The 20,237-nt window shown below is 41.8% G+C and overlaps 1 protein-coding gene across 3 annotated transcripts in view; it reads right to left on the bottom strand.

Moving 5' to 3' along the window:
• JHY (junctional cadherin complex regulator) overlaps positions 1 to 20,237 on the bottom strand; it is a 60,860-nt gene that overhangs the window by 8,005 nt on the left and 32,618 nt on the right. For 2 of the 3 annotated variants that reach the window (XM_032428161.1, XM_032428162.1), the window contains exons 3-5: positions 16,593 to 16,706; positions 7,685 to 8,352; positions 3,337 to 3,631 (exon numbers count right to left, since the gene is read on the bottom strand). In XM_032428161.1, coding sequence (XP_032284052.1) covers positions 3,337 to 3,631; positions 7,685 to 8,352; positions 16,593 to 16,706 — 1,077 coding nt within the window. The remainder of the gene's footprint in view (positions 1 to 3,336; positions 3,632 to 7,684; positions 8,353 to 16,592; positions 16,707 to 20,237) is intronic. The other variant, XM_032428163.1, reaches the window with a different exon arrangement.

Genomic DNA, 20,237 nt, shown 5'->3' with positions numbered 1-20,237 from the left:
CTACTAACTCCTTCCAGCATGAGCTCCTTCTAGCAAAGAGACCTTTTCTCAAGGGAGAGAGAGCATGGTTCCTAAGAGAGTTTGTTCTGGGTGACTGGCAATGAAAAATCCTGGATTTACTTAAGTTTGCCTCAAGTAATCTTGACTGGCTCTCAGTGCTGTAATTTTGTTTGATCTCTTTCCATCAAAAGTCATTTTTTTTTTTTTAACAGCTTTACTGAAATAGAGTTCACACACTACAAAATTCACCCATTTGAAGTTGTACAATTCAGTGGTTTTTAGTATATTCATCAAGTTGTGCAAACATTGCCACGATCTGATTTTAGAACATTTTCATTACCCTGAAAAGAAACCCCTGTACCCATTAGCAACCACTCCTCTGCCCCCCTCTATCACCAGCCCTAGGCAACCACTAATCTACTTTCTGCCTCTTCAAAAGGCTTTTATAGTAAAATAATCCTCAGAATTTACTTTGATTTAGTTCTTGGCTGTTACAAGACTAAAAGTTCACAATAGCACACTTCCCCCCCCCCCCCCCAAATTAAATCAACAATGATAGTCCTGTTGGGTCTCTAAACACAGGAGGAAAATATAATCCTGTTCTCCATAAACCCCTGATGGTGTTCATGGCTAGTCTTTGCACGAGACCTGCACAAGCTGACCTCCGCCATCCCTGGCCCTGGGCTGATGATTTCGAACACCACACCTGCCCCTCGGAACTGGTGTTCACTGTTGATGGTCCCCTTGGCAGAGGACAGCACCAGACTTTCCTGATGGCACGTTTCTGCCAGTAACTAATCCCACCTCTCAAGCTCAAGGAGTGACTTTTACTGTAAACGTGGGGCAAAGTGTGCCTGAACTGAAAAATGACATCGACTGTCCTATGAGGACTTGTTTTCGACTCTGAAACGCCGTACCCTGCTGTGGGGGGACACGGCAGGGCTTTTCTCCAGAACATTTCTCAGATGTCTGAGTGTGAGAAAGTTACTCAAAAGCAGGGCAAAAAACAATGCCTCTGATAGTGGGGAACAGCAAGTGAAGGAAATGTGCTCTGTGGTTGTTAAATTTAATCCAAATAAACCTCCTCTTAGAAGCCGCCAAGCAGCAATACCCAGACTGTCTGTGACAATGTGAGTTAATGACTGGAGCTCAGCCATCCCAGAACTCCTTAAGCAGTTGTTTTGTGGCCGATGGCAATAGATACTTCTATGCAGTTTGTCATCCCTTCCGCTGCGTCCATCTCTTACTGCCTGACGTCTGGATTTCTCAGCATGGATGATGCTTAGCGTTCATAAATCGGTCGCATCAAAACTGCCAGGAGAAGGGGAATGGTGCTTGGGTTTGTTAGCTTTACAAAGCCTCAAATTTTTAATGTGATTCAAGTCGAGTCCCTTGGAAACCACAAGATTTGCTGTGACTAGCAAATGGGCACGACCTGGATAATGATTCCCCCTGCCTGGTGCCCCGGCTACCTGCTGTCCTATACAAATAGCGCACGGTTCTCAATCATTTGAGCTTCTGGAGTAGCTTAAAGGACAAAGAGGGCTTCTGTGCATTTGTTAGATGCAGGGTGAAGGTGTTGGCCCCCACAAATGGATGCGGGTGGGTTGCAACATTCCTGAAAGAAAGGAGGAAGGGAGGGATTTTCTGAGTTGGAAAGAGGGTTTGGGCAGCAGCGTCTGGAAATTTTTTTCTTCCCCTTCCGACCCTCCCATGCTCTTAGACTTCCGGTGATACACACAGTCATCGGGGTACTTTCTGCCACCTCTTCTCTGTAAGACATGAACTCAACTTAGAGAAGAAGGAAAAGGAAACTAACATTTATTTGATGGTCTACTCTTCGCTAGGGACTAAGCCACAGGCTGGTCCTTTTTGCCTGAAATGCTCTTTTGGTCTTTTCTCATTAACTTTTTTTTTTTTTTTAAGATTTTATTTATTTATTTGTCAGAGAGAGAGAGAGAGCAAGTGCACAAGCAGGGGGAGCGGCAGGCAGAAGAAGCGGGCTCCTTGCTCCGAGTCCATGCAGGACTCGATTCCAGGACCCTGCGATCATGACCTGAGCCAAAGGCAGACGCTTAACCGACTGAGCCACCCAGGCGTCCCTCGTATTAACTCTTGATCATCTAAATCTTGGCTCAGAATTATCCCCTGAAGCTCTGCTTGACCCCCGAGGTTGGGATGTCAACCCAAACTCCTTTGTGCTCCTCTGTGCAACCCATACATACCTCTCTCCCCGCCTCCCCCAGTGGCAACATTATACTGCAGCTATTTTCCTGTGTGTCTACATGAGGAAGGGTCATGGCTCATTCTCTTCTTCTTGGCACCTACCACAGTTCCTAATAGGCATTCAACTATGTTGAATTGAACAGAGGTTGATTCCCTAAAACTGCCTTATAATGAATGTCCCTCGGGACCGAGGCACTCATTTCTCCACTTGCTGGGAGTGCTGTCTGCTATGGCTCCCAGATGGGTCCCTCCCTAAGAACCGCCCTCAGCCAGATGGAGCTGGGGTGCCCAAAGTTCCAACCCTCCCCGGGGGGGGCAGTCAATAGCCAATGGCTGGTCCACGTGGTGGAGCAAAAGCCTGCACCCTTTACCTTCAAAGAGCCATCTCAACTTCAGAGCCCTTGTGGGCTTCTTAGAGGCTTCTATTGCACCTGCATTACTGCACACTCTCCCTCAGCCAGCCCTGCCCCCCCTCACTCCCTTCCAGGGGTGGTTTGGGAGGCACGCCTCAGTCAGCCTCCTGCGCGTGAATCTCCATTTCAGAGTCTGTTCCTGGGGAACCCAGATCACCACAGGCCCGTTGCTTCCAATCCAGTCTTCCCCTGTTGCCCTGTAACGCAGAATGCATTTTCCAGTGTTCTCCTTACCATTTGACATTAGAAGCAAGCGACCTTTCCTGGGGGTTTTTAATACTTGCAACAGTGGAGAAATGCAGAGGACTTAAAAAGACTCCTTCCATGTGCCTTCATTTCTTCCTGGAAAGATTTTGCATTTTCGCTCAGCCCTACTTTGTCTTCTCAGATAGGAGAAGGTCCTGAGAGACTCAGCCTTGACTAGGGGCCGAGACAGGGGGTGAGGAACATTTCTGAGGGTGTGATGTTTAACCTGGGGCCAAAAGGAGCCCTGTCCCTGAGCTGAAGCACAAAGGAGGGACATTTCAGGTAGCAGCAGGAATCAAATCGGGAAGTGCCTCAGGACTTGGGGCCGCCCAGTGTGGCATTGGCTCAGTAACGACCATCCCTATTCCATGGCTAGAAGTAAGGGAATGAAAACCAAGGGCCATCTGTATAATCAGAATTAAAAGGTTATTTGGTAAAATGCTTTTATTACCTTGATGCTGCTCTTTTCCCTATGCTTTCTTCCTTTTTCTAGTTGAAGTAGGTAGCCTTCGGAATTGCTACGACTAATTTTCATTTGGTTTCTTTGGCTTCTGTCCGAACTGAGCTGGGATTCACTTTCGACCCTTGACAGTATAGGTGGAAATGTGACGCTGGATGAGGCCCTTCCCCTGGGCTGCACCTCGGTCAGCTGCATTAAGGCTTGCTGATGCTGCTCCATTATCTGAGTGAGCTGTGAGTCTGGAGAAGCTCTAACAGGTTGGCTGTCCGAGGAAGGATGGAATTTCCTGAATGGAAAAACACCCCACAAATCTGTTACTAAAAACTGATTACATAAGACTTTTAGCATAAGAGTCTTTATGAATTTGATGTATTCATCATTCTCCAAATCAAATTAATGATCTTTAGCTTAATCTTTTTAAAGAAAGATTTATTTATTTATTTGAGAGAGAGCGAGAGAATCCAAAGCGGACTGTGCTGAGCGCAGAGCTTGACGCGGAGCTTGATCTCACGACCCTGAGATCGTGACCCAAGCAGAAACCAAAAGTCAGATGCCACCCAGGCGCCCCTAGCCTAATCTTTTCATAAATACATTAATTTCTTAAAATCCTCCTAGTTTTCTTTAGGATAGTCTAGCTCTTATTTAGAACTTCCATTTAGTGCATTCAGAATAGAAAAAGAAAACACCCCTTTGAAAAGTCCTTGCCACTATAAAATACCTGGAAATGTTGGATTAAATTTAAACAAACATCCTTTTGAATACATAGGTGAATTTGTAAGAGAGGCAGGGAATCTTTGAGACCAAAACCAAAAAAGGAACAAAAGTAAAGCAGATTTTGGATGAGCTGAAGCTATGGCTTGCTTTGCGGGAGTTTTGGACCTATGGGCTTGAGTTCTAGCACTTCACTCTGGCACAGGATATGTGAAATCTTGGCCCCATGTCGGGTGAGAAATCAACTGAGATGCCTGCATGAAGGCTTTGGAGAGCTACGTCCTTGATAAAAAGTTGGATTAGTGAATCAACAAAGCAAGCCCATCTGTCTTGGTCTAGGTTCTCAACTGGAAAAAAAATTCCTTATGAATTTCCATGGGACAATGTTTGGGGTTCATATTTACCTTACCCACCTAGTCATGGATTCCAACACCAAAAAAATGACATGAAAATGATCCCGGAGGGGGATACCTCTGCATATCTGGCAGAAGCAAATATAAAAGTTCTCTGGAGGGATACACTCCTTCTCAAGCTTGCCTAGGCATCTACAGACAAGACGACTAAACATACATTCACAATCCAAAATCCTAGAATATATGAGGAAATAATCTACCAAGTAGAAGAGTCAGCAGACACATATACACACACACAAGAAGCAGTGCTAGATTTCTAAGAACTTCTGATCATAGAATATTAGATAGTATTCTTAAAGCAAGCATGTTTAAAATGATTAAAGACCTGAAAGAAGAAATCAAAACCCTGAGAAACCTATTTTGAAAAAAGAACAGGAAGGTTTTAATAAAAATTCTAGACATGAAAAATACTATTGAAATTTACAACTCAGTCGATACATTAAAGCCATACTGGCTACAGCTGAAGAGAGTTATTGCGTTGGGAAACTTACGGGAGGAAATTTCTCAGAAGCACAGACAGATAAATGATAGAAAATAAGAAACTGAATTAAAGAGACCTAGAGTCTAGAAAAACAGATTTTAATATACATCTCTTGGGTGTTCCTGGAGGGAAAATAGGGTAAATAATCTTTCATTAGATAGGTAGCATTTCTTATGACTATTTCCTAATAAAGGGACATGGATGATAATTTTGTAGAATTTATGAAAGTGATGAATCCTCAGGTTTAGGAATCACAAGAAGGGTTAAAGATTTCATACCTAGACCTAATACAGTGAAACTTCAGAATGCCAAGAACAGAGGGAGGGACCTTAAAAGATGAAAACAAAAGAAATATTGACAAAAAACTTTTCACAGAAACCAGGAGATAGAAAAATGTTTTCAAAGAGTTTAACTCTTTACCAGGTTAAACTATAATTCAAGATAGAGCATAAAGGAATTTCAGGTAAATTTACCAGTGACCTACTCTTGTTGAAAAAATTTCCAAAGGATATCTACTTCAGGAAGAAAGCGCAAAATGGAAGAAAAACTGTGAGGCAAAGACATTAATAAACAGTTAAATTTAAAACATTGTATACAATAAGCAATAAATTTTGGAGATATAGGTGCTGGACAAAGTGCTGGACAAAAATACCAGAGGGTGATTGGATTAAAACAATCCAGCGATTCTGAATATGTTCTGGAGGAGAATAGAAATATTAACACTAGCCTAGTTAAGTTTTTTGAAAAATTAGTTGGATGGACCTAGAGGGCATTATGCTAAGCGAATTGAGCCTGACTGAGACAAATACCATATGATTCCACTCATAAATGAAATCTAAAAAAAAGAGATAACAAGCAGAATCAGTCTTATAAATACAGAGAACAAATTCATGGTGGCCAGAGGGAAGGAGGTAGGAGGTTGGTCAAAATGGGTGAAGGAGAGAGGCTTCCAGTTATGGAATTAAAGTCACAGGAATAAAAGTCACAGCATAAGGAACACAGTCAGTGGTATTGTAATAGCAAGGTAATGGGACAGATGATAGCTACACTTGTGAACATAGCATAATGTATATAAACTTGTCACTGAGTTGTACACCTAAAACTAATGGAATGTTGTCAACTATACTTAAAATAGGAAGAGCATGTATATTTCCAAATCAGTAGAGGGAAAGAGTAACAAAACTCTATTAGTTCAATAGAAGACCTAGATATCTATATGTAGAGAGAGATATAAAAGCGTAGAAACAATAGGATGATTGAAAGGACAAATTAAGATGGTAGAAATAAATCCAAATAGGATTGTCACAATAAATGTAAGTAGTTTAAAGTTGAAAATCCACTTGTGATAAAAGCTCTTTGCAAAAGGAATAGGAATAGGAGAAATTTCCTGTCTCTCCTCCCTGTCTACCAAAAGTGAAATATTTTTCATGATATAAATGTTAGAAGCACTCCCTCTAAATTCAGGAAAAAAAGACCAGGATGCTTGCTATCTATCACTATCTCTTCCAGGAAGCTAAATCTGAATTTTATCGAATGTATGTTCTATACCTCCAAGTACAGCACTGAAATGTCTTCTCATCCCTTCAGATATGCAAAATTGCCTCCCTACTTTGAAAGTAAGCTCCTGGAAGGTACCTGTGCATCATACTACTTTTGTATCTTCTATAGCATTTTAGCACTGGATTTAGTGCATATCAGGTATGTGATAAACACATTTGATTGAATGACATCAGGAAATGTCCCTGAAGTGATTTTTAAAATAACTTTTTTTTTTTCTGATTATAGAAAGAATATATCTACATTGCAGGGAACGTGAACAATTCAGAAAGTATGAAGGTGACATTAGAAATAACCCCAATCTCTCTTGCCAGAAATAACCACTATTGACATTTTGGTGCATTTTTCTTCCTTTGTGCATAGTTTTACATAGTAGAGCTCCTACTCCTTAGGTATATATTTGTACCTTACTGGTTTTTTTTTTTTTTTTTTAAATAGAAGTGTTTCCTCATAACCGTAACTTTTAACAGTTACATGATATTTAATACCATAATTTACCTAAACCTTTCCTTATTGTTGGATTATTGTTGTCATTTTGATAAATGATGTTATTTTTGTGCATACATATTTTTCTGTATTTTTGATTATTTCCTTAGGATAGGTCAATACAATGTTGGAGATAGTTTCCTCCAAACATTATTTGTAACCCTCAAAATATACTGATCTTTTTTTAATGACCAGTCCCTCTGTCCTCCTCCCCTCCCTCCAACCTCTGGCTTAACTACAGTTAAAAACTAGAGGAGACAAGGAAGAAGAAAAATACATTGAAAGTGGACTATTTGAGGCAGAAATCAGAGCCAACTCGGGCGCCTGGGTGGCTCAGTCCATTAAGCATCTGACTCTTGGTTTTGGCTCAGGTCATGATCTCAGGGTTGTGAGATCAAGCCCTGCATTGGGTTCCACACTCAGCGGAGAGTCTGTTTGAGATTCTCTCTCTCCCTCTCCTTGTGCCCCTCCCACCTTCCACACTTGCGCGCGCGCTCTCTCTCTCTCTCAGATAAATAAGTCATAAAAAAAAAAAAAAAAAAAGGAATCAGAGCCAAGGACCTTGTTAGGTTATGTTTCCCTCTCCCCTGACAATCCCCATGACCTGCCCACCCCCCTATTCTCCCTCTCTTGTCTTCAGTGGTCTCTCATTTCTCCTCTAGAAAAACACTTGAGAAAAGGGAATTCTTACCATAATATTTCTAAGTTCTTATATTTTGTCTCTGTGTAAGTCTGCTTGGGTTGCTTCTTATTTTCCCTCGATCCATTAACATTTTTGTTAGGAATGGACTGGGAGCCCTTCTGGCTCCGGGGCACTTGTCTCTTAGTAAGCTCATTAAGGTAGTTCAAGTCCATATTAGAAAGAGTGTTGATGTGTAGCTGCTGATGTGACGGTCTTTTCTCTTCTTGGCCTTTGTGTCCTCTTTCTTTCTCAACATTCATGGAGTGATATCCAGTAGAGTTTTTGTACAATACCTTATCAACAGCCTGCTGTGGTGGAGCAAATTTATTGGAGGTTACTTTGGGCTCCTGGCTCCTAAGTGCACTTGAGTGTTGTAAATCATTGTTAGGCGCATTCATAATTCCGATTGTTTCGTGCTTTACTGAAGTGTCAGTAGGCTTATTTTGGTTTTGTTGCTGTCTGGGAGTGTTCTGGTTTCTGTGACTGACAGCCAGCTCTTCAGTCACCAAAGACTTCAGGCCATGCTGGTGTTTATGCTGGTTTTGAATCTTGTGATTGGCTGGTTTCCTGGAAGGTTGTTGGCCATTGGTTGTTTCAGAAGATTGACCTCTCGGTACACAGTTTGGTTTTGCACTTTCATATTGAGACAAGTGTTCCTGATAATTCGGAAAAGATATCTTTGGTTAATGTAAAGTCAGATGATCGGCACTCTTCACATTTTACCTTAGTATTTTTCAAACTAGGGGTCACTTCTGGGAAGGTGACCACAGAATTGAAAGGAGATAAAGAGTACAGTAGGTCCTTTCCTAATTTCAGGATATGAGCGTGATTAGCTGAGTAATTCCTCCTGGCAATTTCAGATTACGAATTTTCTAGAAAGAAGTAGAAAGCTTAGAATGGGCTTTATATTAAGGACAAGTCTTTGACTTCAAATGTAAAATGAAGTGTTACCAAGTGTGGGGGTTGGGGTGGGGGAGGGGAAGGAGCTTTACCTCCACAGGGCTACATATAAAGGAAGTACAAATCTACATCAAAATATGCAAGTTTATTTTAACTAAGGTGAATATTTTTAAAAATCTTAACCAGAGAGGACATCAATGATCCGGTTTACCAACCAAGCACAAGTCAAATATGAGATACAATTTAGATGATTAGATCTTCTTACTCATATAGGTCAGAAGCTAGAAATGACCTCTTCACCAGATGAAACAAATTAGATTTTATTCAGAGGATTATAAAAGAGTCTGCACTGTGATAGGACATCTGTGAAACCACAAGGGTTGTTTTGCTTCAGTTCCTTAATATAGACTGTACTTAGGCAATCAAACATCTGGGGGAAATATTTCAATTTCAGAATGGTCTTTATGCTTTTCAAAGTCTTGTAACAACAAAATGTACTCCTGGTATAATAGATACACTATGTAACTATATTGTGCTAAGCCATTTAGAAATAGTTTCCAAGGAATAAAGCACTCATTACTTTGTGAAAAACTAGCAGAGTTAAGAGGCCTTTGGAAAGAATGATTAAATGCTTAGTAAAAACAGTAATATGACCATATGCATCAGTGTGGTATATAACTGCAACATATTTTTTTCTTAACACACATATAAAAAAAATCTCTACCTGTGCAATGTTAATTGAAAAATGCCAGTTACCTGGGTCATTCAAGGAAAAAAACAACCCTTAAGGTGAATAAATCCTATTTCTGCTCAAATTGTTTTAGCTTGCCATGAAGAATGATCAAATTATTGCAATGAGTTCAACTTTTATTTCACTTTTCTGATCTAATTACTAAGACATCCTATTCCTGTATAATATTAAATGGTATTCTATTTCTAATGAAATTTCTCTATAATGATGAGATTGAGATTGTTAAACTTAAAACAGTCCTATATACTACTACTTTGCATTTCAGATTTTTAAGTATAAATGGCTTATCTGAAATTCAAGGCATGTTCTCCTTGCTTTTTGGAGGATTGGCCAGGTTCTGATGAGCTTGATTACACTTTGAATTTTTACCTGTGGTACTCCAAAAAAGAAAAACTTCCTTTTCTGTATTTCAATTAAGAAAGGTTCTTTGGGGCACCTGGGTGGCTCAGTAGTTAAGCATCTGCCTTTGGCTCAGGTCATGATCCCAGGGTCCTGGGATCGAGCCCCGCATCAGGCTCCCTGCTCAGCGGGAAGCCTGCTTCTCCCTCTCCCACTCCCCCTGCTTGTGTTCCCTCTCTCGCTGTGTCTCTCTCTGTTAAATAAATAAAATCTTTAAAAAAAAAAAAAAGTTTTTTCCTTCCATGCAGTATACGGAGCTGCCTGGGAGAAATGTGGGCGAGAAGGCTCTGCAAATGGATAGGCCAAGAGCATTCTTTCTTATAGTGCACCCAGAAGAAAACTGCTATTGTACAGTCTTATCAGGTGTGTTAATAAAACACAGTGGCTATTTTCATGGCCATCATCACTGTTCATGAAGGTAAAAAACAAACAAAAAAAACCATGTGCTACAATCTATAAATATTTACTGATGCTGATAATGTCATTTTATTATTTTTTTAAAGATTTTATTTATTTATTTGAGAGACAGAGGGTGCAGAAGCAGGGGGAGGAGCAGAGAGAGGGAGAAGAAGACTCCCCACTGAGCAGGGAGCTGGACATGGGGCTCAATCCCAAGACCCCGAGATCATGACCTGAGCTGAAGGCAGATGCTTAACCAACTGAGCCACCCAGGCGCACCTGATAATGTCATTTAAAAAAAATATTTGTCAGGGGTACCTGGGTGGCTCCGTCAGTTGAGCATCTGACTCTTGGTTTCAGCTCAGGTCATGATCTCAGGGTCCTGAGATCAAGCTGCATGTCGGGCTCCACACTCAGCGTGGTGTCTGCTTGAGATGCTCTCTCTTCCTCTCCCTCTGCCCCTCCCCCCCACTCGTGTTCTCTCTCTTTCAATAACTAAAGTCTCAAAAAATAAAAATAAAAAATATCTGTCATCCTTTTAATCGCTAGAAAAAAAGTTTTTCTAGCAATTAAAAGGAGCTTTTTCTGCTATCCAACCATACATGTCCCAGTTCTCTGTCCTCATTCCCACCAACAAAGAAAAAAAAAAAGCTATCAGGAATTTTTTCCTTAGGGTACCGGACCCGAAATCTTGGGTTACCACTTGGTTTTAATCATGTTATACCTTTGCGGCTGACTATTCAGATTACAATAGTACTCTTCACAGGGTGCTTTGTCAACAAGGCCAAGGACTCATCATTTTATGAAACTTCAATTGTCTCAAGTGTTAAATCCGCTATTCACAGAAATGTAAGTGCCCAGAGATGGCATTTCAGCCCCCAGAAAGGAAGACATTTACAGGCTTGATGTGATTTCTCTCACCTTCTGAGCAGACTACTTGAGATCTGTGGTTTACTGAAGATTTATTACCCGACAATTGAGACATCAGGTGTCACTTTTTAGGTCGCAAGACCTGAGTTCCCTCAAGTTAATATACAAAGCCATTCTCAGGCTACTTAATCTCCACCAGCACTGAAATCCTCTATTCCATCCTGCTCTCAGTGGGGTTCTTTTGTTACCGATACTCACAATCAGTCCATACTCCATGCACTAAGAATAACTGCTTAATGGCACTGGGTTTTCCCAGAGCACACACAGCAGTGGCCATTGGTACAGCGTTCGCATTGGGGAATCCTGATGCCTAATGCGGGGATGATAATTTCTTAGTAAGATCCGTACTTAGTTATTAATGTTCTTTCATACCGTGCCATCCAAGGGTAGTTTGCCCCCAACCCTGTGAAAGGCAGTGTCTGGCTGTTTCTCTTTCACAGCTTTCGGGTTTACAAGCTATAAGCAGAGGGGAGGATGCATGCTCTGTCTCAACCAAAGGTTCATCTGCTTTAAAACAAAAGCCATTCTTGCTCTTTGTTACCCTGATAAACCCTGAGGGTTGTGCCTGGGCTCCGAGATCAGCTCTGACATAGAGACATGTCTGTTGTGTTCATTAACAATAAAACACAAATACTTTGAGCAGGGGTTATCAATGCCATCTGATAATATTAAGAACACTTAGAGCACATGCATTAATTGGCTCCCATTTTCAGCATCAGTAAGGGAGGACTCTACGTTCAGATGAATGAAAGGAGCATAGCTCTCTTGATGGTATTGGAGGCAAAACCAAAATAATTGCTCTTATAATAAGAGGCAAGGTGGGAAGAGAACTTAGGATGTGATTACAAGGACTTTGATATCAATTAGTCAAAGATCCTACATACCTTTCACCCTGTCATGCCTTTGCCTTGCCTAGAAAGTCAGGAGTTATTTTAGAGTGGCAAGAAAGGAAACATCCTATTTCATTTTTTCAAAGTTTCACTTAATTGGAGAAGTTTCTATTTTTTTCCTATTGACCCCATGCTCCGTGCCTGGGAAGGCTCTTCTGCTATTGGGAATGTGCTCACTTGCACAATCTGGCAAAGGTCAGACCCTTAGCTAAGTACTGGGTCCAGTTCTGGCTACACAACGGAACTAAGATTTGGAAAAGCCGTGAAGGTTCATAGGGGAGCACGGAATGATCCAGGACAAGATCTATGTGGAAAGGTAAAGTGAAGAGGGATGACTGGGTTTAAAGTAAAGCCCTTAGGCACGAGTAGGACGCTTCCATAGAAAGGGATGATGATGACCATCAGTTGTCAGTATTTTAAAAGTGAAGATGCATAGGCTTAAATGGTCTCAGGGGCTTTGTTTGTTTCTGACATATCTTCTTTGTTACCTCAGAAGGTGCCCTATCTCTGGTTTCTCCACCTTGCAGCTTGTGAATGTACTTCTATCTCTTCTATGAACAAAAAAATGCAAGAATCCCTCACTTGATCTCATTCTCCAGTTAAACCTCATCTCTTAATCCCGTGAGGCATCTTGCAGGTGTAGGCTGCACTGGCCTTCCTTTTCCCTCTCTGGTTGTGCCCTCTACACCCTGCAAGAGAGCACGGATTCTCACTACCCCGCCCACACTGCTCTGCTCAGCCCACCGGTAACCTCTTCCTTGCAAAATCCTCTGGGCACCATTTTCTTTACCTTTTCATTTTTTCAAACTTACAAAATTATTTGAAACTTACAGGAAAATTGCAAGAATAGCATGGAGAACTCCCAAATATTCTTACTGAGATTCATTAATGTTGTGCCAGTTTCATCTTTCTCTGTGTGTCTCTCCACATACAGATAGATGGACACTCAAATATACATATACATCATTTCTGTGACTATTGTGTGCATTATGGCTACTTAGTTTTTTTTTTTTCTGAATCCTTTGAGACTAGCATGTATGAGTTGCATGTATCATTCCCTTTTCATGGCACCCTTTTTAAGTAAAAAGTAAAAAACCCTTTCCTGCAGAGCTCGACCCTGTCCACTGATGTCTCTTTCTTGAGATTTTTCAGGTCTCGACTTCCATGACACTATTTTAGCCTGGCAGCCTTCTACCTCTCTGGCAAGCCCTTCATAGTCTCTCACCTTCTGCTCTCTTCCTCTGCTTACCCTTAAAATTTAACCCTACTCTACCGGGCGCTGTTCTTGACCCTCTTCTCTTCTCCCACTGCCTCTGATTCCTGGGGCATCTCAGCACTTCCTACAGCTTCAGTCCACCAGGGAGTGGGTTCTTAAGATCAAACGTATGTTGCTAACTCAGATGTCTCTCCTGAGTTCTTGCTCGGATCGCATTCTTCAAATTCGACATCAGGCTCACCACCCCTGTTCTCGTGCCCTTCCCCCATTCCACCCCAGCACAAAAGCCCTTCTTTTCTACCTCTGTGGTATTAGTACCACTAATCGGACACTTGGAAACCAGTCTCTTTCTCTCTCCCCCATTTACCTTGTATTCAAACAGTTGCGGAATTTGTTAATCTCCCTCCTTGACCGTCTCTAGGCAGGCGCTGAGGGGGCTGCTCTGAGCTGCAGGAAGTTTCATCCAGTTGGTGGATTTAGATCTGTCCACCATACTGAAAAGTGAGTGAATGGTGTGCGGAGTGTGAGACAGACCCAGAGCAGGTGCTGCTGCCCTGAGTTCTCGAATGATCTCTTACAGGAACCACAGCAAACATCCCCTAACTGGTTTTGCTGTCTCTGCAATCTTATTTCCTTCCAGTCTATTCTCCAGACCCTGGCTAGAATGAATTTTCTACCACGTTCAGCCTCATCATGTCATTAACCTGCTTAAAATTTGCCCATGGCTTCCTGCCATTTGCAGGATAAAATCTAAAACCTTTTGGCCGACATAAAAGCCTTCCACGGCCCCTACCTCTAGTTACCTAACCTGCCCGTGTCACACCACTTCCCTCCCTCACACGTGCTCCCCCAGTTGCTGAGCTGTGGGTGAGGCTGAGGATACACCACGTCTCTCATGCTCTCAAACCTCTGCTCCCATTTGTCAGTTTGCCATATTTTGATTCATCCTTCTAAGGTCTGTTCAAATGCTGTTTCTTTTCAGGAGACTTTTCTTGCCTTTTAAGGCAGAATTAGGTGCTCCTTTCGTTCCTACTGCATGTTGAACCTACGTTCCTATTGTTGCATTATAATGATCACATAACTGTCTTCCAACTAAAGTTTTGGGCTCCTTGAGGGTAGGGACCATTTTTTAAAAAAGATCTTTTAATTATTTTTTTTAAAGTTCTTTTTTTTTTTTTTTTTTTTTTTGAACCATGTTTTTTGGGCCAGACCCCTGACCCTGAGGGCCTGGAATATAGTAGGTACTCAATAAATATTTGCTGTGGGAATTATTTTGATTTCATGTAAAGACATTTCTTATTAGTGGGAGATATTCATTGTTAGAGTAGGTCTACTGAGGGATATGTAGAGTCTTCTGAAGTTATCTTTCAAGAGAAAAATTTCAGAGAGGCCCATTTTCATGAAATGATTTTTACACGTTTCTGTAACCAACCAGTAAATATTTACTGAGTGTTCACTTTGGACAAAGCACTGTGCTAACAGCTGTAGAGAAACGTACAATCTTAATGTTCAGGCAGCTTCTAGCGTAGTTGGTACAAAAGGAATACAGGCAGCAGCTAATGAAATGCAGCCAAATGATAAGCCCTGAGGGAGTGGTCCAGACCATAGGCACAGTTGCAGAGTGAGGGGGCAGAGGATGGGGCGGGAGAGGCTGGGAAATCCTCATGCAGGACGGGGGATCAGAAAGAAAGCACTGGATTTGGGTAGCTGAATCAGAAAAAGAAAGGCAACTTGGAGCTGAGTGCCTGCCTTGCTGGTGTGTAGGATGCAGCGGGGAGTTAACAAATCCTTTTTAAATAAAGAAAGGGACGCATCCCGTGGACCACTCTGCGTTGATCGTTTTAGGTCTAATGATTTTATATGTTTGGCTCCTCTTTGTCCTCATTCAGGAGTGGGTTATAAACAAATGAGTTCTAGTACACACAGAGAACACACAGCATTCTTTTGGCTTTCTTCCGATTTTCTTCCATACAAAATTTTTGACTGCCTCTGTCTAAGGCCATGCCACGAATCAAGCCCTGTGGTTATTTTATGATTGGCTTTGGTCCTATAATATTGTGTAGTGATGATTATGGAAGCTCGAGGTTGCAAGACTCTTACATGCTTCAAATAGGTTTTCTATAATAATTTAAGTAACTAGAGAAAAATATCCTAGCATAATAGCATTTTGCTACTGGGATGCATCTTGTAGTTCATTTTGGGCAACTCTTCATTTAATAAGGAAGAAACTTAAGGCTTGAGGGGAGTTGAGATTTGCCCAAAGTTCTGCATCAACTAAAAGACAGGCAAAATCCGTGTCTTCTGACCCAGTCCATTATCTGTAACACGTGACAAAACCTTAAGGTGTTTCCCTTGTCCTCTCCATCCTGTTGGCCAAGCTCCCCGGGCTCTCACAGAGGTCTGGTGTAGACCCTGTCCTCTACATCCCACTGCCATGGACATTTCAGTGCCTCTTAACCTCTGGGTGTGGTCCCTCTGGCATCAGCTTTCAGGAAGCTCTGGGTGAATGACTGTTTGTTTATTTATTTATTTATTTATTTATTTATATTTATTTATTTATTTATTTATTTTTGCAACTCTGAGAGGGACCTGGAAGCCACTGTGAAGGAAAGATGATGATTTAGGTTGTCCCTCTTTTCTAAATTCTCTGAAACTGGAATGAACTTTATTTTTATTATTATACCTTTAGCACTGTACATAGTTTGAACTGATGGTGTCAGGCTTTCTAGGCTGTGTGATTTCACAGGGCTCACCCCTCCTTCAGCAGGGATAGAATCTGGTGTAAGACTGTTCCATAGAACTGCATACACCGGTTCCAGAAGAAACCATCTGCTAGTGCTTTTCCTCATCTAGAGAAACGGTCAGGGGGACTATTTTGCAAAAGTCTTCCCTAAAATCACATTATGATGTCAGAGTAGTAAACCCAGGGCCAGAAAAGGATGTTTTCATGCTAAATTACTGGTTAGTTGGCTTTCCCTTCCTGCAAATGAGGGTTAAATGAGGCTCTGGGGATTTCTGCCCAATTTTAGGGACTGTGTTCCCCATCAGCTAGGGATGCTGTGACTACCAGCTCCATAAGGAAACAGACTTGGGAGCAGTGCAGATTTGGACAATATTTTACAACTGTGATCCCACCCCCCCGCACTTTCTCCATGCTTTTCTTCTGTTTGGGGTTTTAACTCTGAATTTTTAAAAGAGTGATGTGATGATTTTCTTCTAGGAAATTTAGAACCTTTGGAAACATGGGTAGACTTGGTTGGCTGAGCAAGCAATGGCCCATCTGGGCAGAAACCAGTCTTACTCTTAGAAGGGTGGGTCACTAGGTCTCGGGCATAGGAATAAACCTGTAAGTGATAAGAAGTGAGTCGTGGACGTTACTTATATTTAGCAGTAACTCTTGAAACCCATTTAAAGTTCAATCTAGCAGGTAACCTTTAGCTGTTGGGCTCTTTGATGCCATTTGTCTTCAGGATTGATGGCAGCATTTTCAATCTCTTCGGCATTCTGAATGGACGTCTTGTCAGTTACACTGATGGGGTAGGAGATCTAAGAGGGTAAAACATATAAAGCATGTTAATGGGATTCATTTTAAGTCTTAGAGCCACGAGGCTCATCTGTGTACTCTAGAAAGAGGTCCTGCAGGGCTGCGTTTTATTTTCAGTTCAAGGATATATCTTCGTCCTCAGGGACCTGGATTGTTCCTAAGGAAAACGGGAATAAATAATGTTTTCTCTCACAGGCTTGATGTGAGAATTGGTGCTTTGAGGTCAAACTACTATTTACTTTAAATGTTCAATACACACTCAAGGGACCCAATTTTAGAACAGTTATCTGAACCGGATGTAGCAACTAATGTTGAGTATATTAAATGAAATAATGAATAGTGAAATAACACTGTGCTTCAAGATGATGATAATAATAGAAATAACAATATTTAATATACAGTGAATGTTCATGGTGTGCTAGTAGCTGTCCTAAGCATTTAGCGTATATTCTATCAGTTATACTATATTAACCTTATTGGGTATGTACTATTACCCCCTTCTTGCAGATGAGAAAACTGAGGGACAGAGACATTAAGTAACTTGCCCAGAATCAATAGCTAGTAAGTGGAGAGCCAGGCAGTCTAACTCCAGAGTCTCATATTCAGCAATTTTGAAATATCATCTTTGACTTGCAGAATTTGTAATGTTGGCATTCAGTGAATTTGAATGACGTAGATCAGAGGTTCTCAACTTTAGTTGGATGTTAGAATGACAAAATATCAGTGCCCTGGTCCTATCCCAGATCGATTAAATCAGGAGCTCTGGGGTGGTCCCAGATAGCATTATACTTTACTTTTTTTTAAGATTTTATTTGTTTATTTGGGAGAGAGAGATAGCAAGAGAGAGCATGAGTGGGGGAGGGGGTGAAGGAGGAGAGGGAGAAGCAGGCTCCCCACTGAGCAGGGAGCCCAATGCAGGGCTCCATCCCAGGACCCTGGGATCATGACCTGAGCCGAAGGCAGACGCTTAACTGACTGAGCCACCCAGGAGCCCCTAGCATTACACTTTAAAAGTTCCCCAGGTGGGTCTACTCTGGAGCAAGGTTTGGGAACCACTGACAAAGGCAGCTACATGGGATTTAGGTCCCTAAATTATGGAGGCCCTTCATTGCCTCCATTAGCTACCTATTTTATTTTTAAAGTTTATTTTTCAATAATCTCTACACCCATTCTGGGGTTCACACTCACAAACCCGAGATCAAGAGTCATTTGCTCTCTCTACTGAGCCAGTCAGGTGCCCTGCTACCTATTTTAAATCAAGAAATTAGATTGTCTCTATGCTCTATGGAATTCTAGCCACCAGGAAGCGTTTCAGAAAGCAAACTTAAAGTTATACTGTCTTAATGTTGGTCAAAGGACCTGGAGGTAATCCAGTATAAGTGCTTAGTACTTCTGTACCATCCCTGGTAGATACTCATCCACTTGCTGCCTAAACTCATGCCCATTCTCCTGGCAGGAGTCACCTGTTTATGTCCTACGGGCTGAGGAGGGAGCATAAGGTGGCTTGTGAATCCTCCCTCCCTTTCTGTGGGAGACCTGGTCCTTTCAACCATCCCATGGAATAAAATGTTAGCTCTCTTAATCTCTGTTTCACGGATGACGAACATACTGTTGCATCATTGAACCACCTAAAAGTTCTTCCTAGGAGAGCAGAACTATATCTTCCTGTAATTTCTGTCCCTCTGCCCTCTGAAATAATGGATTAAGTCGATTAATCTCTCTCTCAGACAATAGCCCTAAATGTTAGCTGCTGACTGTGATGCCTTTGCTAGACCTCCTCTTATTTACAGGATCTGGGGCAAGATTTCTTTGCCATTCCTCCAGTGACAGGTTACCCAGGTTGGCTCATTTGGCTACTGTGCTTTGTGGCTTGTAAAGGTTGACTTCCCCCTTTCTAAACTGCTGTAACTAATTTTTAGATTTAGATTCTGGATTTTACACTTGTTTTATTAAATTGAACCTGGTGGGCTGTGTCGTGTGAGAAGCAGCAAGCTATGTAACGCTGGGAAAAGCACGGGATTTAGAATCTGTCATTTTTTTAAATAAGATTTTATTTATTGAGAGAGCGAGAGTGAGAGAGCGCAAGCAGGGGGAGCAGCAGAGGGGGAGGGAGAAGCAGGCTCGCCACTGAGCAAGGAGCCCGATGTGGGGCTTGATCCAAGGATCCCAGGATCATGACCTGAGCCGAAGGCAGATGCTTAACTGACTGAGCCCCCCAGGCGCCCCCAGAATCTGTCTTGTTTGTGTTCAGATTCTCCTGCTGCTCCTTACTTTTACTTTGCATTTATGCAGACTGCTATTCAAATGAGAAAGAGGGGGAAATATCTGTTAAATATTAATAAGTCAGTGTCTGACAATAAAGATAACCTCATTCCTCACTGCTTGATGCGGCTTCTGTGGCCACATGCAAGACAACATTTATTTTGGGTGAACTCTTATCTCTACCTGGATACATACCTGTCATCGTTACTATACTCCTATAGATACAGCAATCAGATGGTATGGAAGTTTGGATACTTAAAGGTTGATCTGAGAATGGGAAAAAATGAAAATAAGACTTCTTCATGCTTGAATTATCATGGCAAATACAGGAGCAAAATGTGCTATTGGGTCATGGGATCAAACGAAATTGCATTTTGAGCATCATAAGCTGTGTAATGTCTATTCAATGTCTACAAATAGGAGTACTCAGGGCGCCTGGGTGGCTCAGTCATTAAGCGTCTGCCTTCGGCTCAGGTCATGGGATTGAGCCCCGCAACGGGCTCCCTGTGCAGCAAGGAGTCTGCTTCTCCCTCTGCCTGCCGCTCCCCCTGCTCGTGCTTTCTCTCTCTCTCTCTTTAACAAATAAATAAAATCTTAAAAAACAATTAAATAGGAGTACTCAACAGATTTTGAAAGATTACCTACTCTGCAGAAGGAAAACTTCCCAACACCACGAAACAGTCTAACTTGCTCTGAAATAGAAAGTTTAGGGATATAAATGCTGCCACTGAAGGTCAGGCACTGTGAGTCTTGATGGCATCTCTCAGTCCCTCTCCTGGCACTGGTTTAGGAAACAAGAGAGGTCTATAAAAGTATTAGGTTTCATAATTTTGGTCCCTGTTATTGCAAAGGTTTCTATCCCTTATGGCCATGATGTTAAAAGGAAACGCCCCTCATTTACAAGTAAAATCATCTCTTTCCTGGACAAGAAATGAAGGCTGAGTTGGGGGGAAAAAAATCTAAATAGGCTGCCTAAGCAGGCAAGGAAATAATCCTTTTTCAAACCTCAAACAGGTGATGTCTTGGACAAAAATGTTATCTGGAGCCTGGGAGAAAAAATTGGGTTGATTCCTAGATCCGCCACTAGGATGTTCGATTCCCTGGCTTTTGTAAAGGGACTTGGTTTAGTTAATTCAGTCTGTCACTGGTGATCCTGTGACCCGGGATGGGATCCCTTACACACAGCTCTGGTAAAAAGTTTCCGAATTACAAATACATTGTCCTATGCTTCCTTCCCCAGAGAGTGTAGGATGTGCAATATTTCCATCCAC

This window comes from Phoca vitulina, unplaced genomic scaffold, assembly GCF_004348235.1.
Source record: "Phoca vitulina isolate PV1807 unplaced genomic scaffold, GSC_HSeal_1.0 scaffold38, whole genome shotgun sequence".
In the NCBI taxonomy this organism is placed as follows: domain Eukaryota; kingdom Metazoa; phylum Chordata; class Mammalia; order Carnivora; family Phocidae; genus Phoca; species Phoca vitulina.
The sequence above is the reverse complement of the archived record's forward strand: the minus strand, read 5'-3'. Positions and strand labels throughout refer to the sequence as shown.